The 23,706-nt window shown below is 59.6% G+C and overlaps 2 protein-coding genes across 5 annotated transcripts in view; one reads left to right on the forward strand and one right to left on the reverse strand.

Annotated features, from left to right (window-relative positions):
* Positions 1 to 5,282: 5,282 nt before the first annotated feature.
* On the reverse strand, positions 5,283 to 7,919 carry IER5L (immediate early response 5 like). The gene has a single exon (XM_055721053.1). The coding sequence runs from the start codon at positions 7,565 to 7,567 to the stop codon at positions 6,584 to 6,586; it is 984 nt and encodes a 327-aa protein (XP_055577028.1). The 5' UTR covers positions 7,568 to 7,919; the 3' UTR covers positions 5,283 to 6,583.
* A 109-nt stretch (positions 7,920 to 8,028) lies between these two features.
* LOC129736832 (uncharacterized) overlaps positions 8,029 to 23,706 on the forward strand; it is a 126,591-nt gene continuing 110,913 nt past the window's right edge. The window contains exons 1-3 of one of the 4 annotated variants that reach the window (XR_008733914.1): positions 8,029 to 8,313; positions 8,993 to 9,078; positions 12,015 to 12,217. Coding sequence is in view for 1 of the 4 variants with exons in the window: in XM_055721081.1 (XP_055577056.1) it covers positions 8,155 to 8,313; positions 8,993 to 9,078 (245 nt within the window). In the remaining 3 variants the exon portion in view is untranslated. Of the gene's footprint in view, positions 8,314 to 8,992; positions 9,079 to 12,014; positions 12,493 to 23,706 lie in introns of those variants that run through there. The other 3 variants (XR_008733912.1, XM_055721081.1, XR_008733913.1) reach the window with 3 other exon arrangements.

Genomic DNA, 23,706 nt, shown 5'->3' on the forward strand with positions numbered 1-23,706 from the left:
GGTGGTAGTTTATAAAAAAACAAGCCCCGAAAATGAAAATGTGGAAGTGCTCAGGGACCCGAGGCAGGCGTGGCTGCCCCGAAGCCTGGGGCTGCTCCTGCCCATGTGGGGCTGAGCCTGAGCGGGGCCATGAAGTGGCTGATGGAGTCCAGCCCCAGCCTTAAAAGATGTGACTTTGCTTTACCTCACCTGGGGAGAATGAAAAGCAGATTTGGTTGGGACCAACTTCAGAAGCGCCTCTGGCTTTGCACTGCAGCCACTTCCCCCATTTCCCATGTCAGAAAGGAGGGAGCAGGGGGCATGGTGCAGGTGCTGCGCCCTGATGCATGGGTCCCCATGAGTCTGGCATGACAGAAGCAGGGGGAAAATGCTTCGCTCTCAGCCACGGGTCTGGCCTGAGGGGCACCTGCCAGCCAGGCAAGTAGGGGCAGCTTGAGTCCCATAAAAGCAGCTGGAGAAGGGTAGCAAGGAGCCAGGATGGTCCACAGCAGCATCCTGGGCAGCTCATGAGGGTTTCATCGCTCCAGGGAAAGCCCTTTCCCCTCCTCCAGGCAGCAGCAGGGTTAATGCTCTGTCTCCTCCCTGTCCCTCGAAGGTGTGGGGCAGGTGTTTCTGCTCAGCTGGCCCCATCATGGAGCCAGAAGTGAGGATAAGAGCAGGGTTTCTCCCCTGCTTTACTTATCTCCATTCTCTATAGGACCTGGGGTCAAAGTACCTTCCCTGAGGCAGCTCTGCCTGCCCTCTGCCTCTGGGCTCGGCTGGCTCCTCTCCGTGGTGCCGGCCTCCTCCTGCTGTTTGGCACTGGGCGAGGTCCTGGTCAAAGCTTGTGGCCCTCTTGCCTGCCTGGCATGGAAACCTTGGAGAGCAGCTCAGCTGGAAATGCCTTTTGCCCTGAGGAGCATCTGGAAAAGCACTCGGCCTCCGAGTCTCGGCCAGCAGCACTGCCAGCCTGCCCCAGGCCCCCCTGCGGGGGTCCAGGACCGATGTGGATGTGGAGATGTTAGCAGCTGGGCTTCCCCATTTTCTGGCTTGTGGGGGAAGCAGGTCATTCTCTGGAGACCCTTCCTTGGGTTTATGTGGTGGAAAGGTGGCAGAGGGGGTCTGCGCACCCCTGCTTTGCTGCAGGGATCTGCCCAGCTTACGTCTCTGTAGTGCCAGCTAACCCCCAAAGCATCCAGTGTCAGCATCTTCTGAATGCTGGGGGAGGTTTTTGCTTCTCCTGCTATACAACCGAGATACTTGTGCATTGACGATGGTGGCGGTGTGTTGCTGAGATGGCTGCTTTCTGCTAAGCATCTGCTGCTTCTGTGCAAAGTGCTTTTTACTCTAATTTTTCTATTGTATTGTTTTTGCTGTTGGATATAAGAGACAGCATCTTGTGTGACACAACAGCCTTCTCTTAACTTTCCCAATGCGCCCTGGTAAATCTAGGTTAAGCTTAACTCAGGGAGCCACATTAATCATCAAATCTATAAGCAGGATATAGAAAGGCCAAGTGTGAATAATTATTGCTCAGATGCTAATTACCCAGGCCCAGACCAAACTCAACATATTAAACACACCGCTAACAGGAGCAGCCTTTTGACCACATTGTTGTGTCCCCCCTAGCTCTCCTACTGCTGTCTCTGCAGGGGACTCCTCCAAACATCTGCTAACACGTGCAGATCCCAAAATATACTTCTGCTCACTTGATAGGAGGGATCTAACACACAGCTGACAGACTGAAGGGCAGCCAGATCCTGCGCTAGGATCAGCAGAGCACTAAGTTGCTCTTCTGGGGCTGTCCATGCTTCTGGGACTGGGTACAGTCTCATTCTTGGCGCTTGTGGTTTGGGAGGATGCAGAGCAGCTCCCTGTGTGGGTTAGTACCTGGGAACCAGCGCCTGGCTCATGGTGCAGGGGTGGGTTATCCCGGGGTGGGTGCTCAACCCCTCCCGGGGGGGCTGGGTGCTGAAGGCAGAGCCGGCCTGGCAGCCCCAGCAGGTGAGAGGGGTTGGTTCCCCATTGCTGTGTCCGTCCTCGTCCCTCCTGGGCCAGAGGGACCTGCTGGGTGTGCAGCGATGTCCTCTCCCAGGCTGAGCCACTCCAGTGGTGCGAGGACCTGGCTGGGCTCTTGGCTTTGGCGCTGGGTTTGATACACGACTTCCTAATGTCAGGTCGCCTGTGGGGTGCTGCCGGTGCCAGGGACTGCGCTGACCCTCTGCTGCCAGCGAGCCCAGCCCCGCAGCCAGCGCTGCGGTTGCCTCCCGGCCAGGGAAATAAGGGCAAGAGCCGTGCTGTCCCCCCCCCGGGCTGCCCCTCGGGCTGCTCTGCTGAGGGCAGCCCCTGGGGGCGCGGGGTGGGCTCAGACGCCCACCAGCTTCGGGCTGAGGAGACGGTGTCTCCTTCCTGGGGCAGGGTGATTCCCCCAAAAGCAAGGAGGCTCCGTGGGGTGACGCTGAGGACCCCCCAGGAGCTGCACCTGCCTGCGGAGAGCATTCCGCTTGGTGAAGGGAAGGCCACAGCTGTCTCGCCGCTGGCAGAGCAAGCAGTGTGCGCACAGAGGCGGTTCCCTCTGCCGTGCCACGGTGTGGGACCCTCCCCGGCCCCCCTTCGCTCTCCCCCACCTACTGCAGCTCGACGCCAGCCAGACTCCACCTGCCCTCCCCACAGCACCCCCCATGCCTTGCTGTGCTCGGGGCTGCTGGGCACAAATCCTGATGATGCCCACTCAGCCTCAGCCGAGGGGCGCTGATGGAGAGAGGACGCACAAGGATGTTTAGGGTCAAGCTCTTCAGCACCAGCAACCCTGGCTCTGAGGTCAGCTGCGCTGAGGCATGTTGGACCATGCTGGGGGTCAGGTCTGGGATGCGGCCAGGCGCTGACATGAGAGCAGATCTCCCAGCTGAGCTGGGGGGCCTGGTGGAGACAGCTGAGCTCCCCCAGACTTGGGGTCCTCCGCCCTGCTCCAGCCCGTCTGTTCAGCACCTCTCACCAGAGAGAGGGACCAGCAGGGTGGGGGCCAAGGCAGTGGGTGCCTAGCGGGGTGCATGGGGAGCACAGCCCCCTGTGAGCACCCAGGGGGTTCAGCCGAGTTGCAAAGGGATCAAAACATTTTGTGCCTGGAAGATGAGGAGCATGTGCGAGAGTGAGGATGGGCTTGTGCTGAGGGGTGCAACCTTCTCCTGTCACCTCCCTTCTAGCCTGAATGCTTCTGCCATCATGATTAATTTATCAGGTACTTATGAATATGCAGATAAGACTCTGGTTTCCAGGCTCTGCTTTCAGGAGGGAGACTGTGATGGGCTTTCTGCTGCTGCTGCCTTCGTAAGAAGAGAAATGTCATGTACCAGGGTTCAAAATAAATAACTGTGCTGCTGAGAGCGTTGGAGCCTTAGCAGCCCCAAGGAGCTGCAGGCTCCCCTTGTTCCTCAGCGCTGGAGATTTTTATGAGCATCCCAGTGGTGTATGCACCCCATCTCCCCCACCCCGTGTGGTTACGGTGATGCAGAGGTGTCTTTGCCAGTCCCAGCCTTTGAAATTTTGGCTGAAGCCCCAGAAACTTGCACTGTGAGTGGGGCTGAGGGCTGGGCCCCCCCGGAGAGGGGGGGTTCAGAGGGATGGGTGCACCTGGGGTGGTCGGGTCCTGCAGGAGCTGGGGGTCCACCTGGAGATGGCCTCTTTACTGCTGGAAATGCCAAGGTCTAGGAGATGGGGAGCGGTTCAGAAGGCTGATGGGTGTGTGCATGTGGCTGTTGGGCTAAGGCAAGCTCTGCCCCTCTCTGGCTGGGCTGCCTGAGGTGGGGGCTGCGGGGTGGGGGTACTTTGGCCTTTGGGATTCGGCACCTAGCTGTGCTGACCTGCGACACCCACAGAAGTAGCTCGTTTTCAAAACTTCCCCTAAATCTTGTGCGCAAGAGCCAGAGCTATGAATGCGGGAGCTGCCGCTCCTGCTAATCCTGCTGCCGGGGCCCCTCTCCAGCTGCTCCGTGCTGGGGGCTGCGACTCCCAGGGCAGGGGAGCAGGATGGGGCCGGGTCAGGCCTCAGCTGCCCTGGGGTCCCGGCCCTGAGGAGGGGGCTTCTCTCTGCCTCCATGGGCGCATCTCCCCTGCTCCAAGCATCCAGCTCCTGGCTCTACAGAGTGTTTGGCGCTGCTCCCGCCAGGGCTGCTGCACCTGCCCAGTGGTTTTACAGGGTTTATATTTTAAATTTTATTTTCTGGGGCTGTTTGGAGGAGCAGCAGCAGGAGAGGGCAGCGGGGCTCAGTCCAGCATTCGGGTCCTGCTTCCTGAGCAGGACGGGGCCGCCCCTGCCCCTTCCTCTGCCCCGCAGCGGGGTCGGGCCCCCTCCAGCCCCGGCCCCGGCGGGTCCCGCTGCGGGCGCCAGGGGGCGCTGTGGGCGCGGAGCGGTGTGCGGACCGCGGAGGGAGCGCGGCCGGGGCGGGGGGGGGCGCGATCCGCGCTCCGCTCCTCCGCGGCTGCACCACGCGCGTCGAGCCCCCCGGCCCCGCTCCGCAATCCCATTTTTGGGGTGTCTGCGGGAGAGGGGCAGGTTGCGCTCCCGCGGGGATGCGCGGGGCTGGGGAAGAGGCTTTGTCCCTGTCTTGGTCTAGGCGGAGGGGTCCCGGGGCTGCTGGGGCTGCGGGAGCCAGAGGAGGGGCTCCAGCTGGGGGATTTGCGCTAGATGCTGGAAACTGCGCTTTTTGCACGGGATTTAAAAAAAAAAAAAACACCCAGATATTCTCCCCTCCTGAGGCCGGCCTGGGGGCGGTGCGCCGCGGCGCCGGCTTCGTGCGCTCGGTGTGAAGGAGGGGAGGGGAAAAATGCACAGAGCGAGGGGGGAGGGAAAACCCGCCCGCACCACGCAGCGGCCCCGCGCGGCGGTAACAAACTCCAACTTAAAAAAACTTCCCGAGCGCATCGGGGTGCGCGCAGGAGCGCGCAGGCGGCGGCGCTGCCCAGGTAGGGGCAGGGCAGGGGGGGTCCTGCTGGCTCCCCCCGCCGGGGGAAGCGGGGAGGGGACACAAGCCACGGCCCCTTCCCCACCTGGGCCTCGCTTTGCGTGGCACCCCCCAGACCCGCGGGGGGGGCTCTTGCTGCCGCCTGCCAGGCGGAGGGGGAGAGGGTGAAGCTGGATGGTGTTGGGGGGGATAAAGGGGTTTTGCCGGGGGCGAGGGGTGCACTGGGGGTGGGCGGGGGCAGTCGGAGCCTCGGCAAAGGCTCCCCGGTGCAGAGGGGAAGCGGCGGCTCAGGAGAGGGGCTTCCGCTGGCTGCGGGGTGAGGGAACGCGAGAGCACAGCAACTTTATAATCGTCTTTTTATTAAGATTATAAATTTAAACAAATCTGAACAGTTTTACCCGGCGATATACAATTCCATGTGCACAAAAATACAGGCTTACAAACAAAGAAAAAGGAGGAAAAAAAAATAAGACCCCAACAGACCATTTGGCAAAGCATCCTCAGTTACACATAGTGCTGATACCATGAAGTTGGGAGTGGGCAGGCTGCAAATAAAAAAACAAGGAGGGGACAACGACCAGAAAACCCACCTTTTTACAACAAAAGGTTTTTCTTTAAAAAAAAAAATTAAAAATCAAGAGACTCTATAGGAGACAGATCCATTCACAAGACCAAACAATGCTGGTTTTATGATTTTGGAAGGCTGAAATCAGAACAGTTGAACTTAACGGGAGGGGAAAAATTAAAAAAAAAAAAAAAAAAAAAAAAGAAGACTAAAAGACCCGACACAGCACACTGGAGACGTGAGTAGTGTTACACGGTTACCTGCGGCATCACAAATACACACCGAGGCGGAGGCTCCGGGCTGCCGGGGGCGGCTCGCCCCCTCCCCGGCGTGGCAGGGAGCAGCCCGGAGGGATCCCCGGCCCCTGCTTCACCCCACCCCCACCCCCCCAAATTCAGCTCTCGTATCCCTCCAGCGTTACCCCGGCACAAGCGGTGGGAAGGAGAAGTCACATCGCACACGTTTCTTCTGGGAGGAAAGTTGAAATGTTTCCATTTCTGCCCCCCCCCCCCCCTTTTTTTTCTTTTAAATATATAAAGAAACGCACAAAACCGAACCGGCAGCGGCTGCTTCCCCCTCTCCCCGCCCCCCGAGCCCCGCCGAGCCGGGGCGGAGAGACCCCGCCGGGGCAGCGGGGCAGCCGGGGGGCTCCCGCCGCGGGGTCCCGGGGCCGGGCTCTCACGTGGCGCTCCCCGCCGCCAGCACCGGCCCCGGGAAACCCGCCGCGCAGAGAACCCGGGCCGACACAAAGAGGATTATTTAAATAGGTGCTTCGGGTTTTGTTGTTGTTTTGTTTTCGTTTGCTTATTTTTTTGTTGTTTTTTCTCTCATCTCTGCAAAAATAAAGTCCCAAGATCTTAGATTTTTTTTTCTTTATTGTACAATTTATAAAACACTAGTGTGGCTCTGCCCTCCCGCCTCCCCTGCGCACCCCTCGGCACCCTCCACCCCCCTCCCCTCGCCCCAACCCCCCTCCCCGCCTTTGTTTCAGGGTCCCCCCCTCCGGAGCCGCCGTCCCTCGGATCGCACCCCCGTTTTCGCAAACGCCCCCCGCCCGCGCCTTGCTCCCCGCTCCTCTCTAAAACGCGACGATGGCCCGAGTCCAGGCTCCCAGGCTCGCCAGCGCCTGCTTGCTGCACAGCTGCCCGTTGAGGGGCTGCTCTGAGTCCGCCTGCTGCCGGCTCACCAGCCCCGTGAAACCGGAGCCGAAGATGGAGATCAAGTTGGAGATGTTGGAAGAGTCCTGGGGGTGCTCAGCGCTGTACTCCTCGAAACGGGCGCGTTTGGTGCACGGGGCGAAGGGGGGGCCGCCCGCCACCCCGCCTCCCCCCGGCTCCCCTTCCTCCACCCCCTCCTCTTCCTCCTCCTGCCCCGGGTAATACTTGCGCTTGGTGCCCGGCGTGGGCGGCGGGGAGGCGAGCCCCGGCGCCGGCTGGCAGCAGCAGGGGCACTGCGAGCAGCAGTCCTGGTGCAAGTACCCGTTCTCCACCGTGGTCACGACGTGAGTGTCCAAATCCAGCACCGTGGTGCGGCTGCTACAGTGCGGCGCCCCGCCGCTCCCGAAGTCACAGCCGGCGGCGTAGAGCAGCCCCGGGGGCGCGCTGCCGCCGCCGGGACCGGCGCTGCCGGCGGCCCGGTAGAAGCCCGGGGACGAGTCTCTGCAGGGCGCTCGCTGCAGCTCCGGGGGCGCGGCGCACACCGGCACCTCCAGCAGCTCCGCACCGCCCCGCGCCGCCGCGCAGCTCCGCGCCTCGCGGTCCTGCGTGTCGGCGGGCAGCGGGAGCGCCGCCAGCTCCGGCGGGGCGGCGGTGGGCGGCGGGCAGGCGGGCATGGCGAGGAGCGGGGCGCCGTCGGGGTAATGCTGCTGGCGGCGGTAGAGCTCGGCGTAGCGCTCGCTCAGGTAGAGCTGCCGGGCGTTGCGGAGCACATAGGAGACGAGCAGGTTCTTGTGGAGCTTGATACCGCCTCGCTGCGTGCGGGAGCTGTGGATCTTCCGCAGGGAAATACTGATCAAACTCTGCGCATCGAGGGTGCACTCCATCCTCCTCCGGCCCCTCAGCATCTGCTCTCGCCACCCGCGCAGCCAGGCACCCCGGGCCGCATCCACACGGCAGCCGGGAGGGTGCGGAGGGTCGCAAAACAGGAGGATAAAGAGGCGGGGGGGGAGGGAAGGGAAACAGAAGGGGGGGAAGGGGAAGGGGGGAGGAAAAGAGCCTGAGGTCGCTGGAGAGGGGGGAAATAGAGAGGGGCGTCTTCAGGGGGCGGCCAGCGGCGGGAGCAGAGCAGGCATCGACGTGCGCGCCGGTGGCTCCCGCTGCTGCTGCCGCCGCCGCGCTCCGTGCAGGGACGGCGCGTGCAGGCAGCGCCACCAGCGCCGCGCGCGCCCGCCCCGCGCGCCGCCCCCGCCCGCCCCTCCGCGCGCGCGCCCGCCCCGCCCCCCCACGCCGCGCGCGCGCAACTTCCCCCCGCGCCGGTCGGTACCTGTCGCGCAGCGGCACTGAACGCGCGCCCGCCCAGCCCCCGCTTTTATAGTGCCGCGCCGGCCGCGCCCCGCCCCCCGGCGCGCGCGGCCAACGGGGCGGCGGCGGGCGGCCTGACGGGCGGGCGGGGCGTCCAATAAGGGTGAGGCGGGCCCCTCGCGCCGTTCAAATGCTGACAGGCCCGGCACGGCCCAGGAGGGCGGCGGGGACCCGGCGGGGCGCCCGGGTCAGGCGGGGGGCGCCGCTGGGCGCCGGGAGCCCCGTGATGCCCTGTCGGAGCGGCGGCGGGACCGGGCTGCCGCCCCCCCATGCCGCTCCCCACACACAGGTGAGCGTGGGGCGGCCCCGAGCCCCGCGAGGGCGGGGGCCGCCGCGTGGGCCGCCCCGCTCCGCTGTCTGGGGGCTCCGGGCCCCCCGGACCGCCTCCTCTGTGACACCCCCGGGGGCGCTGCCTGCCCCCAGCACCCTTGGTGGCGTCCCCTCCCCTGGCGTGCTGGGGGCGGCTGTCTCCTCCTGGCCGGACGCAGCCCTTCGCTCCCCTCCGCGGACCCCGGCGCGCACACCCCCCCGCTTCGGGCTGCCCTGGCCCGGCCGCGTTAAAGGTGAAGGAGGCCGGGGGCACCCCGGTAGCGCCGGTTTCCCTCGCGCCCCGGCAGCAGCAGCAGCCCCGCAGAGACAATCCCGCCCTGCCGATGTCCCACTTCGCCCCGCGGGACCGGCCCGAGGTGCCCCGGCGTGGGGGCAGGGCTGTGCCCCTCGGCAGGTCCCCGGTCGCACCTGTGCTCCCCCCCAGCGGGAGCGGGGCTGCGCAGGGCTTGCTGCTAATTAAGGGCTCCCATCCCACCCTGTCGCACACAGCGGTCTTGAACCTGTGGGGCTGCACCCCAGCTCCTACAGGTGCCCCCTCACAGGGTGCATGTGACAGGAGGGGTCTGGGCAGACCCTTTGGTATGGGTGAGGTTGGGGGGCACAGGGGTTCAGGGCTGCCCCTTGCTTGTTGCTTAAAGGACCTGGCCACCGAGGGACCCAGCCATCTTCCGGGGGAGCAGCAGTGCTCGGGGGAGCCAGTGTCACCGCAGAGGAGCTGCAGCAGGTAGGAGCTGGGGGGGCTCAGGGCAGGGGGCTGAAGCATCTTAATGGCAGAAGGGGGTCAGGAGCTGCTCCTGAAATGGCGTCTTCTGTAGAAAGCAGTGGGGAGGGGGGGGGTCCCCCTGAATGGGGAGGTTTCCCCGTGCTGGGTGCCTGCTCTGGGGGATGTGCTGGCCCATGTGCCTTAGCGGGGGCAGCCCCGTGTCTGTGGGTTGTGGGGGGTCTGCTGCAAAGCAAACCTCCAAAGCCCTTGCTCCCACCGATGCAGCCTGACCCCCAAACCGCAGGGGCAGCCCTGTAAGGTGGTCACTGGGCTCCATCAGCTTTGGGGGGCGGCACTGTGCGAAGCCTGGGCTCCACAGGGGGCTGTGGGGCTACACTTGAAGGGCTAGGGCTTTGCTTGCTTCCTGGCCTGCCTGGAGTCCACTGGTTCAGCTTGCTCACGTCCTCCACCCAAAGGAATAGGAGCAAGCCTGGCATCAGGGCCAGGGAGGATTTTGTCCCTGTGGAAGGGTATTTGGGATAGCAGCTGGGCTGGGGCAGCTCATTGCCCCCTGAGCAGTAGCTGGCTAAGTCCACCTTGCTTGTGGAGCAACCTTCTCCACAACCTGACCTCAGCCATGCAAACTGGGCTGAATGACGCTCTGTGCATTCCCAAGCTCTTGTAGGATACTCTTGACCCGCTTTCCTTGTTTATAACATAGAAAGTTATCGCAACCCCTGTCCAGAGAGTGGCTGTAGCTCAAGGTGGGGGGTATGGGCGGCACTGGTGATTTGGGGTTGCACTGTGTCCTTTCTCTCCTCCACCAGTCTCCCTGGCAATCCTTCCTGGCCGCAGGTTGGCTTTTCCAAGGCTGTGGCTGCGCTTCAGCTGGAGATCTGGGAGGTGATGCTCTGAGCTGGTCTGCACAGATACTATGGGGTGCTGCAGGGATGGGGTTTGGGGCCCATCACGCAAACTGGTGCTGAGCTTTGTGTGCTTTGGTGGCTGGAGCCAGGCCTTGCACCCGCTCAGCAAGATAAAAGGCTCTGCCCTCGCAGGGTGCTGGCGTTGGTGCTTGTGGACTGAGCCCCAGCTGCAGCTCTCCAGCATTTTCTGCAGCCCCCTGGGCACTAGGGGACCAGGGCAGAAAGCGCTGCTGCTGCCAGCCTGTGCCACGTCTTCCACCCAGCCAGCACAGGCAGCAATTGCTTCTCTTGTTCAGCTGGCATTTGCTGTATTCTGGCCCATCTCCAGCTGTAGAACTCCAGCCTAGGTGGTCCAAGCTAAGAGCCTGAACTGCTTTTTGGCTGGCTGCTATGGGGTGGCTTGGGCAGTGCGGACAGAGCCAGCCACAAAGCTTTGCCCTGGCAGACCTCCTCCGCCTCGAGCTCCTGCTCGCTGTCCCGCCTCGGCTTGGACTTGCAGCGTAGCTTCGGGACGCTGCCCCACACCGGCCTGCTGCCCTGTAATCGTTGCACGGCCCTGCAGACCTCTGGTCATGGATTTAAGTGAAGGGCCAGGTGGACTCTGCAGGGCCTCGCTTGCAGCAGTGCCAGGTGTATGGAGGTGCAGAGGGCCTTGCAGAGGCTGGCACGTCACTGGGGCAGCCTCTGGGGCTGTGGGGCAGCCCCGATTCGGGAGATGCTGCCGCCTCTGGCTGTCAGGTAAGTGCCCTCTGCTGTAGCTGCCTGAGAAGCTTCGTGGCACCAGGAAAACCCAAGAGCACAGCAGGAGCCTTGAGGAGATGAAGATGAAATTAAAACTTTAATCGTAGTTAGACTTTGGGTAATTAATATAAAGGCTATAAAACACGGGCCTGATCCTCACGCTGACTGCCGGGCACCGTGTTGCAACTGGTGAGGCTGGCGGCAGCCGCAGGCTTGCTCTCCTGGCGGGTGCAAGCGTTTTGTTTGCAGATACGGTGGCTTTAATCCTGGAGCTGGGACGGGCTGCGCACTGTGAAAGCTGCGCTGCTTCGGTTTGGCCTGTGGACTCTGAAATCTCTCGGAGACAGGAATCTGGCTGATACCTGTCTTGGCACATGACTGTAAACGCTGCTTTCCTGAAAGAGGATAATGAACCCTGTCCATTTTCTGGCTGTGAAGCAGCAAGCTGGGGCAGGATGGGTTTGGTGCTTGCCTTTCCCAGGAAAATCTCTGTGCCCTGTCCAGCATCCATGTTGCCTTGTCTCCACTGGGGTTTGTGTGCCCTTCCCATGGGAAAGGGCCCTAAGGACCCTACTTCTCTAGGGGACAGTTGGTCTAAAACCATCTCTGTTAAATATAATTACAGCTTTTGACTGGCCATTAAATGGTGAGTACCATTATTTCCTCAAAGGAAAGGAGCATGGGCCTGGGATTTGCTGTTTGGAGGGCTGCAGCTGCACATTTCCTGGTGTACATGCTGCTGGTCTTGGGGGCCAGGCTGTGGTGCGGGTGCTGTGAGGCTGGCCCTGGGCTGAGGATGGTGCAGCTGTACGGCAGTCTGTCTGTCCAGCCCTGCTGATGTCTGGGTGCCAGGGCTGGTTTCGCAGCCGTCGATCCTGCAGCAGGCTCCAGTAGCAAAACCTGGCGGTCCGCTGCTCTCAGCTGCAGAGTAAACAAGCTGGCAAGAGAAACCATTTTGCTTCAGCTAGTAGGAGAAACCCTTTTTAGGTAGCACTTCCAACTGGCAATGTTCTCCTTCATTAACCCCCTCCTTCCCTTTCCAATGAAACACGAATTTGCAGCAACCGGAGATCAGGCGCTTGCTGGTGCTGCCTTGCCACCCAGAGCAACGAACACAGACGTGAATTTACTGCTTGATCTCGTAATTTCAGTGCAATTAGACTGGCTGCTATAGAGCAATTTTCCCTAGAGCCTCAGAGGTCTGGGTCTGGGCCTGGGCATTGCCCAGCTGTTCTCAGACAAGGAAGCGGAGACATTTGTGCATTGGCTGAAACATTACTTTTTTTTCAGGTGTACCTGGAACTTGACTCCCGGGAGACGCGTCTGCAAGTTGGAGCTGTGGGTGCCTGGCATGTCTGAAAAGGAGCCTGCTTTTCAGGCTTACTTATTACAAGTCGGGCACCCAAAGCTAGTGGGAAAACAAGCCAGAACAAGGTTTTCAGGCTGAGCTCTGGGAGCAGGGCCGGCTTCTGCCACCCCCTCCTCTGTGCTGGGTAGGTACAATGTTGCCTGCCCAATCCCCCCCCCAAGCTGCTCCCCAGCTTGTGGGGACACCTGTAACACAGACCCACAGGGTCTGCTGCAGAGCATGGAGGACAGGGCGTGTCAGTCTCAGAAGCCAGCAGCCCTCAGAGCAGTGTATCCAGCCGTATTGATGGAGCGGGCTGTGGGTAAGGCTGTCACCCCACTGCCTCGTTAGCCATCAGCTCTTTCTCACAGCTCTAGTACCGCAGCCAAACACTTTGTATAAAATCCTGGAGAAAATTGAGATGAAGCCATACTGAAAAAATTGTCCATTTATTGTTCCTCTGTGCTTTTAAGCTGGGGAGCTGTACAATGCCTCCCAAGCATCACCATGGCACGGGGCATGGATGAGGGGCTCAGTACTTTGATCTGCTCTGTTCCTACCTAACTTCACCGACTTAATTGCCTACATTTCTTGTACCCTGGGCACTGCTGTGCAGTGTATGGGTGCAACCCATAAACTTCCCTGCTGTTGCTTCATGGCCTCTCACGGCTGCATGGCCAAGCAGAGCCTAACCCATCCCTGTGCTCAAGGTGGTGCTTACGAACTTTTCCGGTGCTTTCTGTGCTCCTACTGAAGTGTTGGGAGGTCCCCTTGCATGGGAATTGCATGACTCTTGCTTTGACTAATCCTGGGAGCGTGGAATTGAGGTGGTGATCGCTACCAGGATCTTATTGCTGATCCTCTCCACAGCGGGCTTTGCTTATCCTGCTGTGAGTGCCAGCCAGCTGGTGACGTGACCCAAAGGAGAAGGGGGCCTCTGCCTGTGCCGATGTTTTTTTTAGGCCATGCTTGCTTTTGCCACTTGGTGTGCCCAGCAGTCAGTCCACAGTAGCAGATCTGTTCCTTGCTAGAGCTGGGGGGGGGGGGAAAGAGCTGCTGCTGATGTGAGCAGAGCTGTGGGTGTTTGTGGGGAGGCTGCAGCATCCCAGTTGGTCTTTGTGTGATTTGCTTGGCTCACCTGGCACCCAGAGCCACTCGTGTGATGCTCTGCAGCAGTATAAAGCTTCTGGCACAGGTACTTCTCCAGGTCTCTAGCAAGCTTGTCCTACTGTGCCGGTCTCTGCTAGCGCCTTATCTCCTTGTTTCTGGCATTTGGAGGATATGTATTTCCTGCAAAACCATTGTGCAGGATGCTAAAGCTACAAGATAAACTGGGTGTGGCAAGCTTAGAGGGGATGAAGTTGGCATCCACTCCCTCCAGCGAGCTAGTGTTTCACACCTTGCACTGGGTGCTCACCTGGACCTTGCCACCCAGGGAGCTCATCACAGCTCCCTGATGGATGTGGTGCATAAGGGACCCTGGAAGCTCAGGGCAGGCATTGCCACTGTGGTGACTGCCTGGGGGCTTGGACGGGAGTGTTGCATCAGCAGCATCCCCGTGGCTCCTTTGAGCATTTCTGAGGTGCTGCAGTAGTCAAAGTACCCACAGCCTCTGGCCTGCTTGGTAGCAAGTCCTGCAGCTTGCAGTGGTGATGGCACCAATGCTCAGACTGGTCATAGGGCTGTGTGGCTTCAGGCTGGGCTTGGCTGCCTGGTGTTTCCTGTAGGAATATGCCGAAGGGCTAGAAAACTTGGGGTGCTTCTGTCCGTGAAACCCAGCTGTGCTCAGCACTAGTCCTATCAAGGAAGAGCTGGAGACTGAGGCTGCAGGGGGATCAGTGTAGGTCACTCACTCAGGGCACTTGTGACCATGGCTTGTGGAGTCACTCCTGGGAGAATGCTTTGACCTGTGGTGGCTCTTGGGTTAGGGCTGGGAACAAGTATCGCGTAAGAGCAGTAAGGTGAACGGCAGGCTAAAGGCCAGCTTTGAGCTCTGTCCTCACCTGGCAAATGTGCTTTTGTCCCCATGGTCTGGCTGTGCGCTGAGCAGTTACGCTGCCTCTCCGTGCTGGTGTTTGGCATGTCGGTGAGCTGTCCTGAGGAGAAACCAAGACCAAGACCCCAAAGTTGTTTGCTGCATTTGGCGCCAGGTCCCTGGAGTGGATTTTGTGGGAGGTTGTGGATGTGACTACCACCTTCTTGGAGAAAGCACGTCTGTTCTGGGGGCTCCCCTGGCAGCTGATGTTGAATGGTGCTCTGGAGCTGCCCTGAGGTCTCGCCACTGTCACCCCAGATCATCGCTTCCAGGAGGGATGGGTTACCCCAGGCGGCCAGGCTGTTTTCTGGGCTGTGGTATCAGATGGCGGCTCTGTTTAATGGCTAAGTCAAATATCCTGAAGTCTTTAGTGTTGTGCAGCCAAGGGTTGACCCCTGGGCTTGGTCTGGCCTCGTGTTATAGCTGTAAATGTGGCTGTGCTGGTGTGCAGTCCTTACCCTAACTGGAAAGTCTTCTCTCCAGCACTAGTGTGAATGGGGAACATTACCTGCAGATCCTTTTCCTGTCTGTCCTGGGTGGAGCAGGATGGGAGTTGCTGGGGACCGAGTGGGATTTATAGCTGTGCTCCCTGCCAGCAATGGGACCGGCGGGCTGTCGGAGGAGTCCGGGCAGCAAGCTGTTACACGATGATGGGAGGGCAAAGAGACCAGGCGCCTGTGATCTAGGGCTAATCCTTCGTCTCTGCCTCTGTTTTGCTTCCCACCTACCCTGTCCTGTGGTTTCTAGATGCTAATCTGTGCGGGGCAGGGCATGTATTACAGCGCAGGCATCGAAGGCATCGTCTGGCGCGGGGCCCTTGGGCAGCCCCTGCAATAGGCATTGTCCACCCTGGGTGAGACCCCTGTCCCAGGGCTCACGCGCTGGGCAGTCACGCTTGGCATTGAGAGCAACCAAAGCTCAAGATCCTTCCCTGTCCCCTGTGCTTGCTAAGCCTGCAGGGAGGGCAGCTGGGGCAAAAATGGTATTAAAGTTGGAGCTGTGCCATGAGTGGGGAACAAACGCCGGGATGGTGTGTGGGACCTGCCCGGGCTGCTGGCCCCCGGCTCGGTGGGGATCCCCTTCCTCGCTAAAAGTGACACAAAGCGTGTCCAGTTAGTGCTGCCAGGTGACGCGGGGCTCCGAAACGGTTAATCGCTGCCTGCGACGGGAACGATAACCTCTCCCCAGCAGAGCCTCCCGGTGCCCGGCCGGATCGGGACTACAATCCCCGGCAGGGAGCGAGCCCCCGGGGCGTGCCGGGACTGGTAGTCCGGGGCCGGGTGTGGGGGTCCCGATGCCACTCGTGGCTGGGGCGGGGGGACCCGGAGGGAATGTGCCGTCTCGGGGAGGAGCCAGCGTGTTCACCCACTTTGTTGTTAAATACCTTAAAGGAGCAGCGGCTGTGCCCGAGCGAGCTCCCTAGCAGCGCCGCGCACCCCGGGCCGTGGGCTTTTTAAAGATAAAAATCACTCGCTTGGCCTCCGTTATTACCGCCATCTCCCGCGCCCCGTAACCCCTTCGGCGCCTGGGCACCGCCAGCCCGGCCGCGGCGCTGCGAGCGCGGCCCTGGGCCACCTCCGCCGCCGCGGGCGCTCAGGGGGGCCGAGCCGTGCCGCCTCGCTGCTCTCCGTGCCATGGGCCACCAGCGCGCGGCTGTCCCCTCGCAGCGGGGCCGTCCCCGCTCGCCAGCCCCGCAGAGAAGGAGCGCCGGAGCCAAGCGCGGAGCGGCCGCGGTGCGGGCAGCGCGGCAGATTTCTCGTGCCAGCTGTGACCCGGAGATTCCCCCCCGCACCCCCCAGCACGCACACTCACACCCCCCCGGCATAATTCAGTCTGGCACCCAGTGCCTCCAGCCAAGCACCCTGGCCCGGCCCTGGCATGTGCCCAGCAGACGCCCACATCAAAGCCGCCGCGGCGTGCCTGGCCCCTGGCCAGCAGTTACCTCTAGACGGCTTGTGCAAACCTGGAGGGAGATGGCAGGGAAGCATCCAGCCCCCAGCAGCTCCTGCTGGCCGCGGGGCAGCCACGCCTGCCTTGGGTGCATGGTGGGTGCCACAGCTGGGTGGGTGACCCATGATGGGGGTGTCCCTGAAACATCCACCCCAGTGGAGTCGGCTAGGTGTGGGCTGGCACCTGGGTGCCTCAAATTGCTTTGTCCTTGCTGCCCTGTCCTGGCAGTCCTCACCTCCGTGCCCCTCTGAGCCTCAGCGGAGGGGGGATGAAATCCCTCTGGCAGGCAAATGTGCTGGAGAGGGGCTGCTGGAGCACAAAACTGGAACCTTGCTGACTGGAAAAGCAGGAATAACCACCAAAACACAACTGGTGGGGAGGGCTGTGACGCTGCAGGGAGCCAGCAGCTGAGCTGGCTCGCGCTGGGTGATACTCTGGGGCAGACGGCCCAGGTCTGCCTGTGCTGCCCAGGGTCACAGGCTGTGGCTCGCCTGTGGGCCGCATGGGTGGGAAGGCAAGGGGAGGGCTTGGGTGGCAGGGCCGAGCCCAGCGCTCTTGGCTGAGCCTTTCTCTCCTGGACTGTTGGGTGCAGCTACGCTTCCCTGCCAAGGGGCTGCACTTGGTTCTTTTTCCCTCCTGGGTGCAGGAGGAAAGAATATTGGGCATGCCTGATCCTGCCTGGAATTGGGCTCCAGCTGGTCCATGCTGTGAGTTCAGGCTCATGTCCATACGGCTTCCAGCCTAGTGCCTGGCCCAGCATGGTTGGCAGCGTGCAGAGCTGCTGGTCTTGCTTGGATTTGGGGTTGTCTGGGTGAAAGTCATACCCAGAGCAGAGGAACTCTTCCCTGTGGTGTGGAAAGCTCTCCGTGCATGAGTGGCATGGCAGGAGCAGAAGAGCTGAAGCTCATCAGAGCTTGTGGCTGTGGAGGGACCTGCGGTGCCAGGACCTGGCTTCTCTAAATGCAGGGACTCGTGTGGTTGGATGCTGGATGACAACCTGTGCAGCAGTGACCTCCTGGGTGCATCAAAGGCAGCAGAAACCCTTCTGGGCTGCAGAGGAGTCAGCACCGTGTCATTTTTCTGTGCAAAAGGAAGCAGTGGAGTAGGAGAGGCTGCCTGCGGTGAGCTGTGGGCTGCTGCATCCAGTGACAAACCCAGGGTGCAGGGAGACCATGCTGCTTCTGTGCTGCAGGTGCAGCTAACCCGCTGCCTCATGGATGCTGAATAAGCAGCCCTGGAGGTCCTTCCCCAGCTGTGGCCAGCCCAGCAGCGTGTGGGAGCACAGAGTGACCCGTGCATCTCTTCTAGTGAGGTGTGAATGGGGATGATGGTGTAGGAGGAAACAAATTTGTCTCACCTGGATGCAGGGGAGAGGGTAGGGGCTCAGCCTAACACCTCCTGCTGTGCCTGGCTGCTCTCTGGTGTGTGCTTGCGGCCCTGGGCTGCACGGCTCAGCCTGCAGCCACACTGCCTGACCTTGGTCCAGTCCCTTACTCAGTGTTCCCTCAGCACTCATGCAGTGCTCGCTGTGCTCCTTGGTGCTGCGATGCTGACAACTTTCTGTCTTGCAAACAGCTCCCTTACGTGTGCGTGCTGTGCCTGGCGCAGCAGGGACCTGTCTGTGCCTGGGATCACAGCCTCACAGCATGTGGGGGGGGAGGAGAGGTTCATGGGCTGCACGGGGCGCTAGTGAAGCTGTCTGATGGAGGTGGGCACCGGAAAGCTCCCCTACAGGCCTGTCTGTTACTCACTCTTTTTTGCTTTTCTTCCCTTGCCTGCCATTCAGAAACTTGCATCAGCAGCCTCACATCTGCCCAACACGTTGTGATGGTTGTGTTGCAGCAGGTGCCTTGGAAGAGCCCTGCACTGAGGCGGTTGAGGTGCGCGCCCCTCCACATCCCCGAGCTGACTGTTTCTGATGCAGTGATGCTCGGACCCAGCCCGACCCTGGACCCGTCCTGCTCTGATGTTGGAGCAGAAGCCCCAAAGGGTGAAATACAGCTGCTGGAGGAGACTGCAGGAGCTGTGAGCTGGGGGTCCTGGAGGTGAAGCTGTTTGCAAACAGCTCCCGGGTGCACTGCAGTTTTGTGCACTGCGTGATTTTCCCACACGCACAGGCATTCCCAAGGCTGAAGGGAATTCTTCCTGCTCTGGGAAGGGTAGAAATGAGACATGGATAAAATCGCTAGGCTAGTGTTGCTAGAGGAATTAAGAGCCAAGCAACTGCATCCATAGGAACCTCAGTTCTTCTTTTATCCCCTTGCACATTGAAGTTAATTGCATTTCCAACTGACACATCAAGCTGTCCTGCCACAGTCATCTGCAGCAAAGTCAGTGCATAGTGGTTGCTCTGGGATATAAACTTCACCTCTTGTGTTTTGCTCTCTTGGGGGAATAACGGCTTTCCCAAGGCTATTTGTGCTGTGGTCAGGTCTTAGGAGCCCAGGGCTCAAGCTGAGTGTCTTGCTAGGTCTTTATGGGTATCTCTTGAAGGTGAGACTTGTCAGGCTTAAGCAATGGATGAAATTTTTTTAATGGGTGTTCAGCAGCCACTGTGGAGATGCTTAAAGGCATAAATTTTTTAAGAGCATAATGGATGTTAAGCTCTCAAAAATAAATCTGAAGTCTCTCTAGCCTGTGTTTCCCAAGGTACTGGTGGCTAGCTTAAAATGAAAGAGCAAGTGAAATGAAGTAACAGGCTTTTAGATGGTGCAGAGCACCAATGTGGAGCTTTTGCTTTCTTAGTGTGTCTGAGTTAGCACTCAGTCCTTCGGGATGCTGAGGGTCAGGACAGCAAGGTCTTAACCCTCAGCGGGTGCTTCAAGAACCTACACTGGAGAGCAGAGGTAAGGATTTTTCCCCATCCCAGTAAGACTGGTTGGGCAGAGTGTGCAGTGCCAGGCTCTAAAACCTCCTTCCCAGAAGACTTGCTGATGGCAACCAGAGACTTTTGGTCCAAAACTTCATGAAGGCTCTCCTGATGAAGCACAGCAAGCAGAGTCTGGGTGTGGGAGATGAGCCAGTGCCTTGCCCCCTCTAGAAAAGGACAGGAAGCCCTGGACAGAGCAGCTCTGCCCATACCGTTGCAGGGAGATGACAGTGGACCTGCAGAGTGCCAGGGCCTCCTCTTCTACCCTACACAATGAGCCTTTCCTGGGGAAGTGATGGCCCTGTGCAGGGGTTTCCTCCTAGGCCCTTGTTGCACCAGGAGCTGGGGCAGCAGGAAGGAGATACCCCCCTGGTTGGGGCAGTGCTGTGGGGCTGGGAGATGGGGAGCAACTGGCTCCATCCTCCCCTGGCTGCTGTTACCCCTGGACTGGGAAGCAGAGCTGCTCCTTCTGTCTCTGCAGACACAGCGATGCCACGGGGAAAAGGAGGTGGAGGGGTACCATGCTGGCATGGGCAGCACTGCCAAGGGTGCTGGGGAGCTGACAGCTCAAGGCTTGTTTGATGCCGCTTTCTTCTCCCACTGCTGGAGCAGGGAGAATGGCAGCTGTGGGAGCACTGAGCTCCTGCTTGTCTCCTGCCTGGGGAGGCTGGCCTGGGGAAAGCAAGAGCAGCCCTGATCCCGTGCACAACCCCAGGAGGCAGCGGGTGCATGCAAGCACTGGCATCCTGCAATACTGCACCCTCACATTGCTTTTGGCAGCTTCCCTCCCAAGTCTGGCAGGAAATGTTCCTTCCTTCCCCCTGAGGTCAGCTCCGCTGTGGCTCTGCTCTTTGAGGTCCTCTTGTACCTGCTGAGGGCTCGGCACTATTTTATAGGGCTTTTTCATGAGGTGTGCCTTGCGAATGCCCTCCCTTGGGCTGTGGTAAACATGCCTGGAGATGAGCAATGCTGGTGCCTTCAGGAGGGTGACAAAGTTGGGGCACCAAGTGACTTGTGCCAGGTCTTTCTGCTCCTTGCTTGGGTTTTGGGGAAGATCTTGACCTGCTGTGAGGTGACAGGTTCTGAAATATATCAAGTTGTGAACGCCTTGCTGGGGAAGAGGCATGAAAAGTGGAGAACTTGGGAATGATCAGGGAAAAATTATTCCTTGAAGTGTGGGTTCATGCAGAGATGTTACCTGCTGCTTCTGTAGTTCAGCCTAACCCTATGGCCCTGTCCTGTTAGTGATTGTGTGTAATTATGGAAATTGGAAAAACATACTTCTTTGATATGGACAGGGTCTGCTCAAAGGGCTGTTGTTCGTGGAGTCCAACTGCTTGCATTCATGCTGAAGGCAGCTCTAGATTCTGTGCCCCCATCATTCCTGAGCCCTGGGTTGGCCATCAGGGCTAACCCAAGGAAAAAAAATCTATTTTATCTTCTTCCCGAAAGCTTTGAGGATCAGGGCTCTTGTTTCTTGAAAATACAAGGTGTGGCTACACCAAGAGCCTCTGGCAGGAGGCTGGCAAGAGATGTGAACAGAGCCTGGTGCCTCCTTGCTCTGGTTTGCACATCTGGATTTTCTTTCCTGCTGTTCCAGCCTGCTCTGAGCACCACTCACCCCTGCTCGGGCTGGGAGAGCATTTCTGGGTGACTGCTGCTGGAATGAATGGGGATGGGAGAACGTCATCCCAACCCAGCACGAGTTTGCAAGTTCTCTGGGCTCCCAGCTGCTCTGGCGGCTGCTGCTGTTGCTGCTGCCTCTTGGGGGAGGAGAGGAGGGACCAAGCAGGGGTCTCTGCTCCTTGGCACAGCTGCACCGGGGCTCTCTGCAGCTCCCAGGCACGGCAGCTCTTCCCCAGATGGAGGATGGGGCCCTGGGGGTATTGGCCGTCTGCTGCTTTGCTGCCCAAAAAAGCCTGGAGGCTGTTTTGCCCTGCTGCTCTGCTGTTATCCATTGAATTGCACCAAAAATCATGCTCCCCCCCATTATCCCTGAAGATGGATGCAGATGACTCCCCTCCTGACATGTGCGTGATCTGTGCACACTTGGCTCTCCTCTCTTCCCAGGCAGCTGGCAAGTTATTTTTGGTTCTGGAGTGGCCCATATCTGGTTTCTGCTGGGGCAAGTCCCTGCGCCCAGCACAGCTCTTGCATCCCCGGGGCTTGCAGGAGGTGGGATGTGCTGGCTTCCCTTGCCGATGTGTTGGCTGGAGCCAGCAGGGATGCTCCAGTGCTCACCTGCTAAAGGGCTGGTCTGGCATCTCTGTGGAATGGCTGAGGAGAGGGGGAAGTTGGCCAGGTCTGCGGGGACTCACCTGGAGGTAGTGTCCCGGGAAACCTGATCTGTGGGCCTGTTTGGGGGGAGAGGGATGGGCAGGAGCAGCTGGTGCTGTCGCAGGGCTTGGAAACCCAAGCCAACACCTAGTCACATGCATCCCCTGTGGCTGGCAGGCTGGAGGAACAGCAGCCCCCTTCCCTCGGCTCCTGGCCTCCTGCCCAGGTCCTGCAGTGGAAATCCTTTTGGAGGGGCATTGGGGTGTCTGAAGGGTTTGCTGGTGGCAGCCCTGGGGAGATGCTAGGGACCTCCTGCCCTGCCTCTCCTTGGGAAAGGCTCACAGTGGGAAATGTGGGGGCTGCTATTTGGCTACTTCACTGCAAGGACGTTCCTCCCTCAAGCAGTCCTGCAACTCCAGGACATTGAGCCCTTTCTTAAAATCAAGGTTTGTGCCAGCAATCTTGGAGCAGCGGCTTATTCCACTGCAACTGGGTGCTGCTCAAAGCATCATTCCTGCATCTGTGTGGTGAGGTGCTCAGGGGTCTCTGCTTATGTAGAGAGGGAGCAGATGGCTTTTCACTAGGTTAGACATAGGTTGAGTATTTGCTGGGCAGTATGGGCCACATGGGAAAGCATGACTGTTTCTCAGTGCCCAGCTGGCTCTGCGGGCTGGTGGAGCGCAGCACCTTGCTGGAGCTGAGCCCACAGGAGGTGCTTTGAGAGCAGGCATCTGCAGCGGTTGTGTGTCCCCAGCCATGTGCCTCCAATGTATTCAGGAATCATTATTCAAGGCTTTTAGTAGGCTGGTGTCCTGTATATGCTGGTATTTGGTCCTATGCTCTGTACAGATGCTCAAGAGCCTGTGTGTCTGGCAGTGCAGGTGGTATAAGAGACCATTCCCAGGCAGTGCTGGCTGCCATGGCTAAGGATGCTGCATCCAAACATGCCAGGGAGAGTGGGACCAAAATCATGACACATACTTGCAAGGCAGTGCCTGGCAAAGGTGAGCTGCCAGGGATGCTGTGGGTTGACCTGGTTGCCAGAGTCACCCTGATATATCCCTCCACATCAGGGGAGGCTGCAGCACTGCCTGTCCAGTGCTCCCTGTCCTCCCTGGCACAGCTACCGAGCCAGGACAGCTTTTTCTCACTGAAAACTCTGCCTTTTCCTCTGGGGAGGGAGCATCAACACATACTCCCACGCTCCTGCTCATCCTCTTTCAACAAAATGCCACTCTGACGTTTCTTTCTGCTCCTGGCAGGGAGCGAAGCTGTTTCCAATCTCTAACTGTGGGGTTTCTGGTGCAGGCTTGCAGGTCTGGGCTCCCCTGCCCCAAGCATCCCCCTTTTCCTCTCTGTGTGGGGTTTCTGACTCGCCTCCCGGGACCAAACTGTATCATAACTCTGCAAGGCTGGCTCCTGCCAGCTCTTCTGTGGGAGAGCTTGTCTCCTCATGAAGCCTGAGGGTCTCAAATGTCATTGAAAACAGAACCAAATCAGCTGTGAATAGGCTTTAACTTACTATTCAGGAGTACAATAGAAAAATCAAATAGATGCTTCATCTCCTTCCACTGTCTGTGTGCCTGCTTTTCTTTGTTGCAAGTGACAGTGGGAAAGAAAACAGGTTTGTTATGAAAGCACCAGCTCCAAACTGCCCTGTTCTGTTAATCTGGAAACGAGATGTGAAAGAGGTGGCTTGTGTGGACCAGGGCTGCTGTAGGTAGGAGCAATGCAGGGCTGGGGTTGGCAGCTCTGTTACTCCACGTTAGCTCTGCAGTGTGCAGAGAGCACCCGAGCTCAGCACAGCACAGCAGGTTCAGTGCAGATGGCTTTGTCCAGCTGTTCATCCTCCATCCCTCCATCCACTGAAGCTCTTGCAGAGGACTGGCTGCCTCCTCGTGCCTCCTGGTTTTTGGCTGCATAGCACAGAGCACATCATGTGTCTCTGTGCTGGTCTACGCTCTGCTTCTTCCTTGGTCTGGCCACCCTGTACAATTGGGCACAGTCTTTGGAAAAATCACCCAGACCAAAAGCGAAATTCAAGCGCACAAACCAAAATATTTGGTGCAATGCATCCTAGGGCTGTCTTGTGCCACCAAAATGCGTCATGGGGCACGTGGCAGGGCTACCTCGTGCCACAAAGCTGCTGCCAGGGATGTGGTGCTGAGTGGGTAGGAGAAGGCGAGGGTCTCGCTTTCCTTCCTGCAAGGCTGATTCCCAGGGGCTCTGCTTTTGGGGTGGGCTTGTTGGCAGGGGGCTGAACGCCAGCCCCACACACCCCATGAGCAGGGCTCCGCAGCCAAGCACCCCCCTCCCTGGCTCAGGTGGTGTGCCAGGCCCTGGTGGGGGCAGGCTGTGGGGGGTGCAGTGGCCTCCCAAGGCTTGGTGCGGGGCCTGGTGCAGGCTGCGGGCCTGGTGCAGGCTGGGTGCAGGCTGCGGGGCCTGGTGCGGGCCTGGTGCAGGCTGGGTGCAGGCTGCGGGGCCTGGTGCGGGCCTGGTGCAG

Source organism: Falco cherrug, chromosome 9 (genome assembly GCF_023634085.1).
Source record: "Falco cherrug isolate bFalChe1 chromosome 9, bFalChe1.pri, whole genome shotgun sequence".
Taxonomy (NCBI): Eukaryota; Metazoa; Chordata; class Aves; order Falconiformes; family Falconidae; genus Falco; species Falco cherrug.

Coding starts and splice junctions, on each gene's coding strand:
- IER5L (XM_055721053.1), bottom strand. CDS start 7,567: ATGCTGAGGGGCCGGAGGAGGATGGAGTGCACCCTCGATGCGCAGAGT.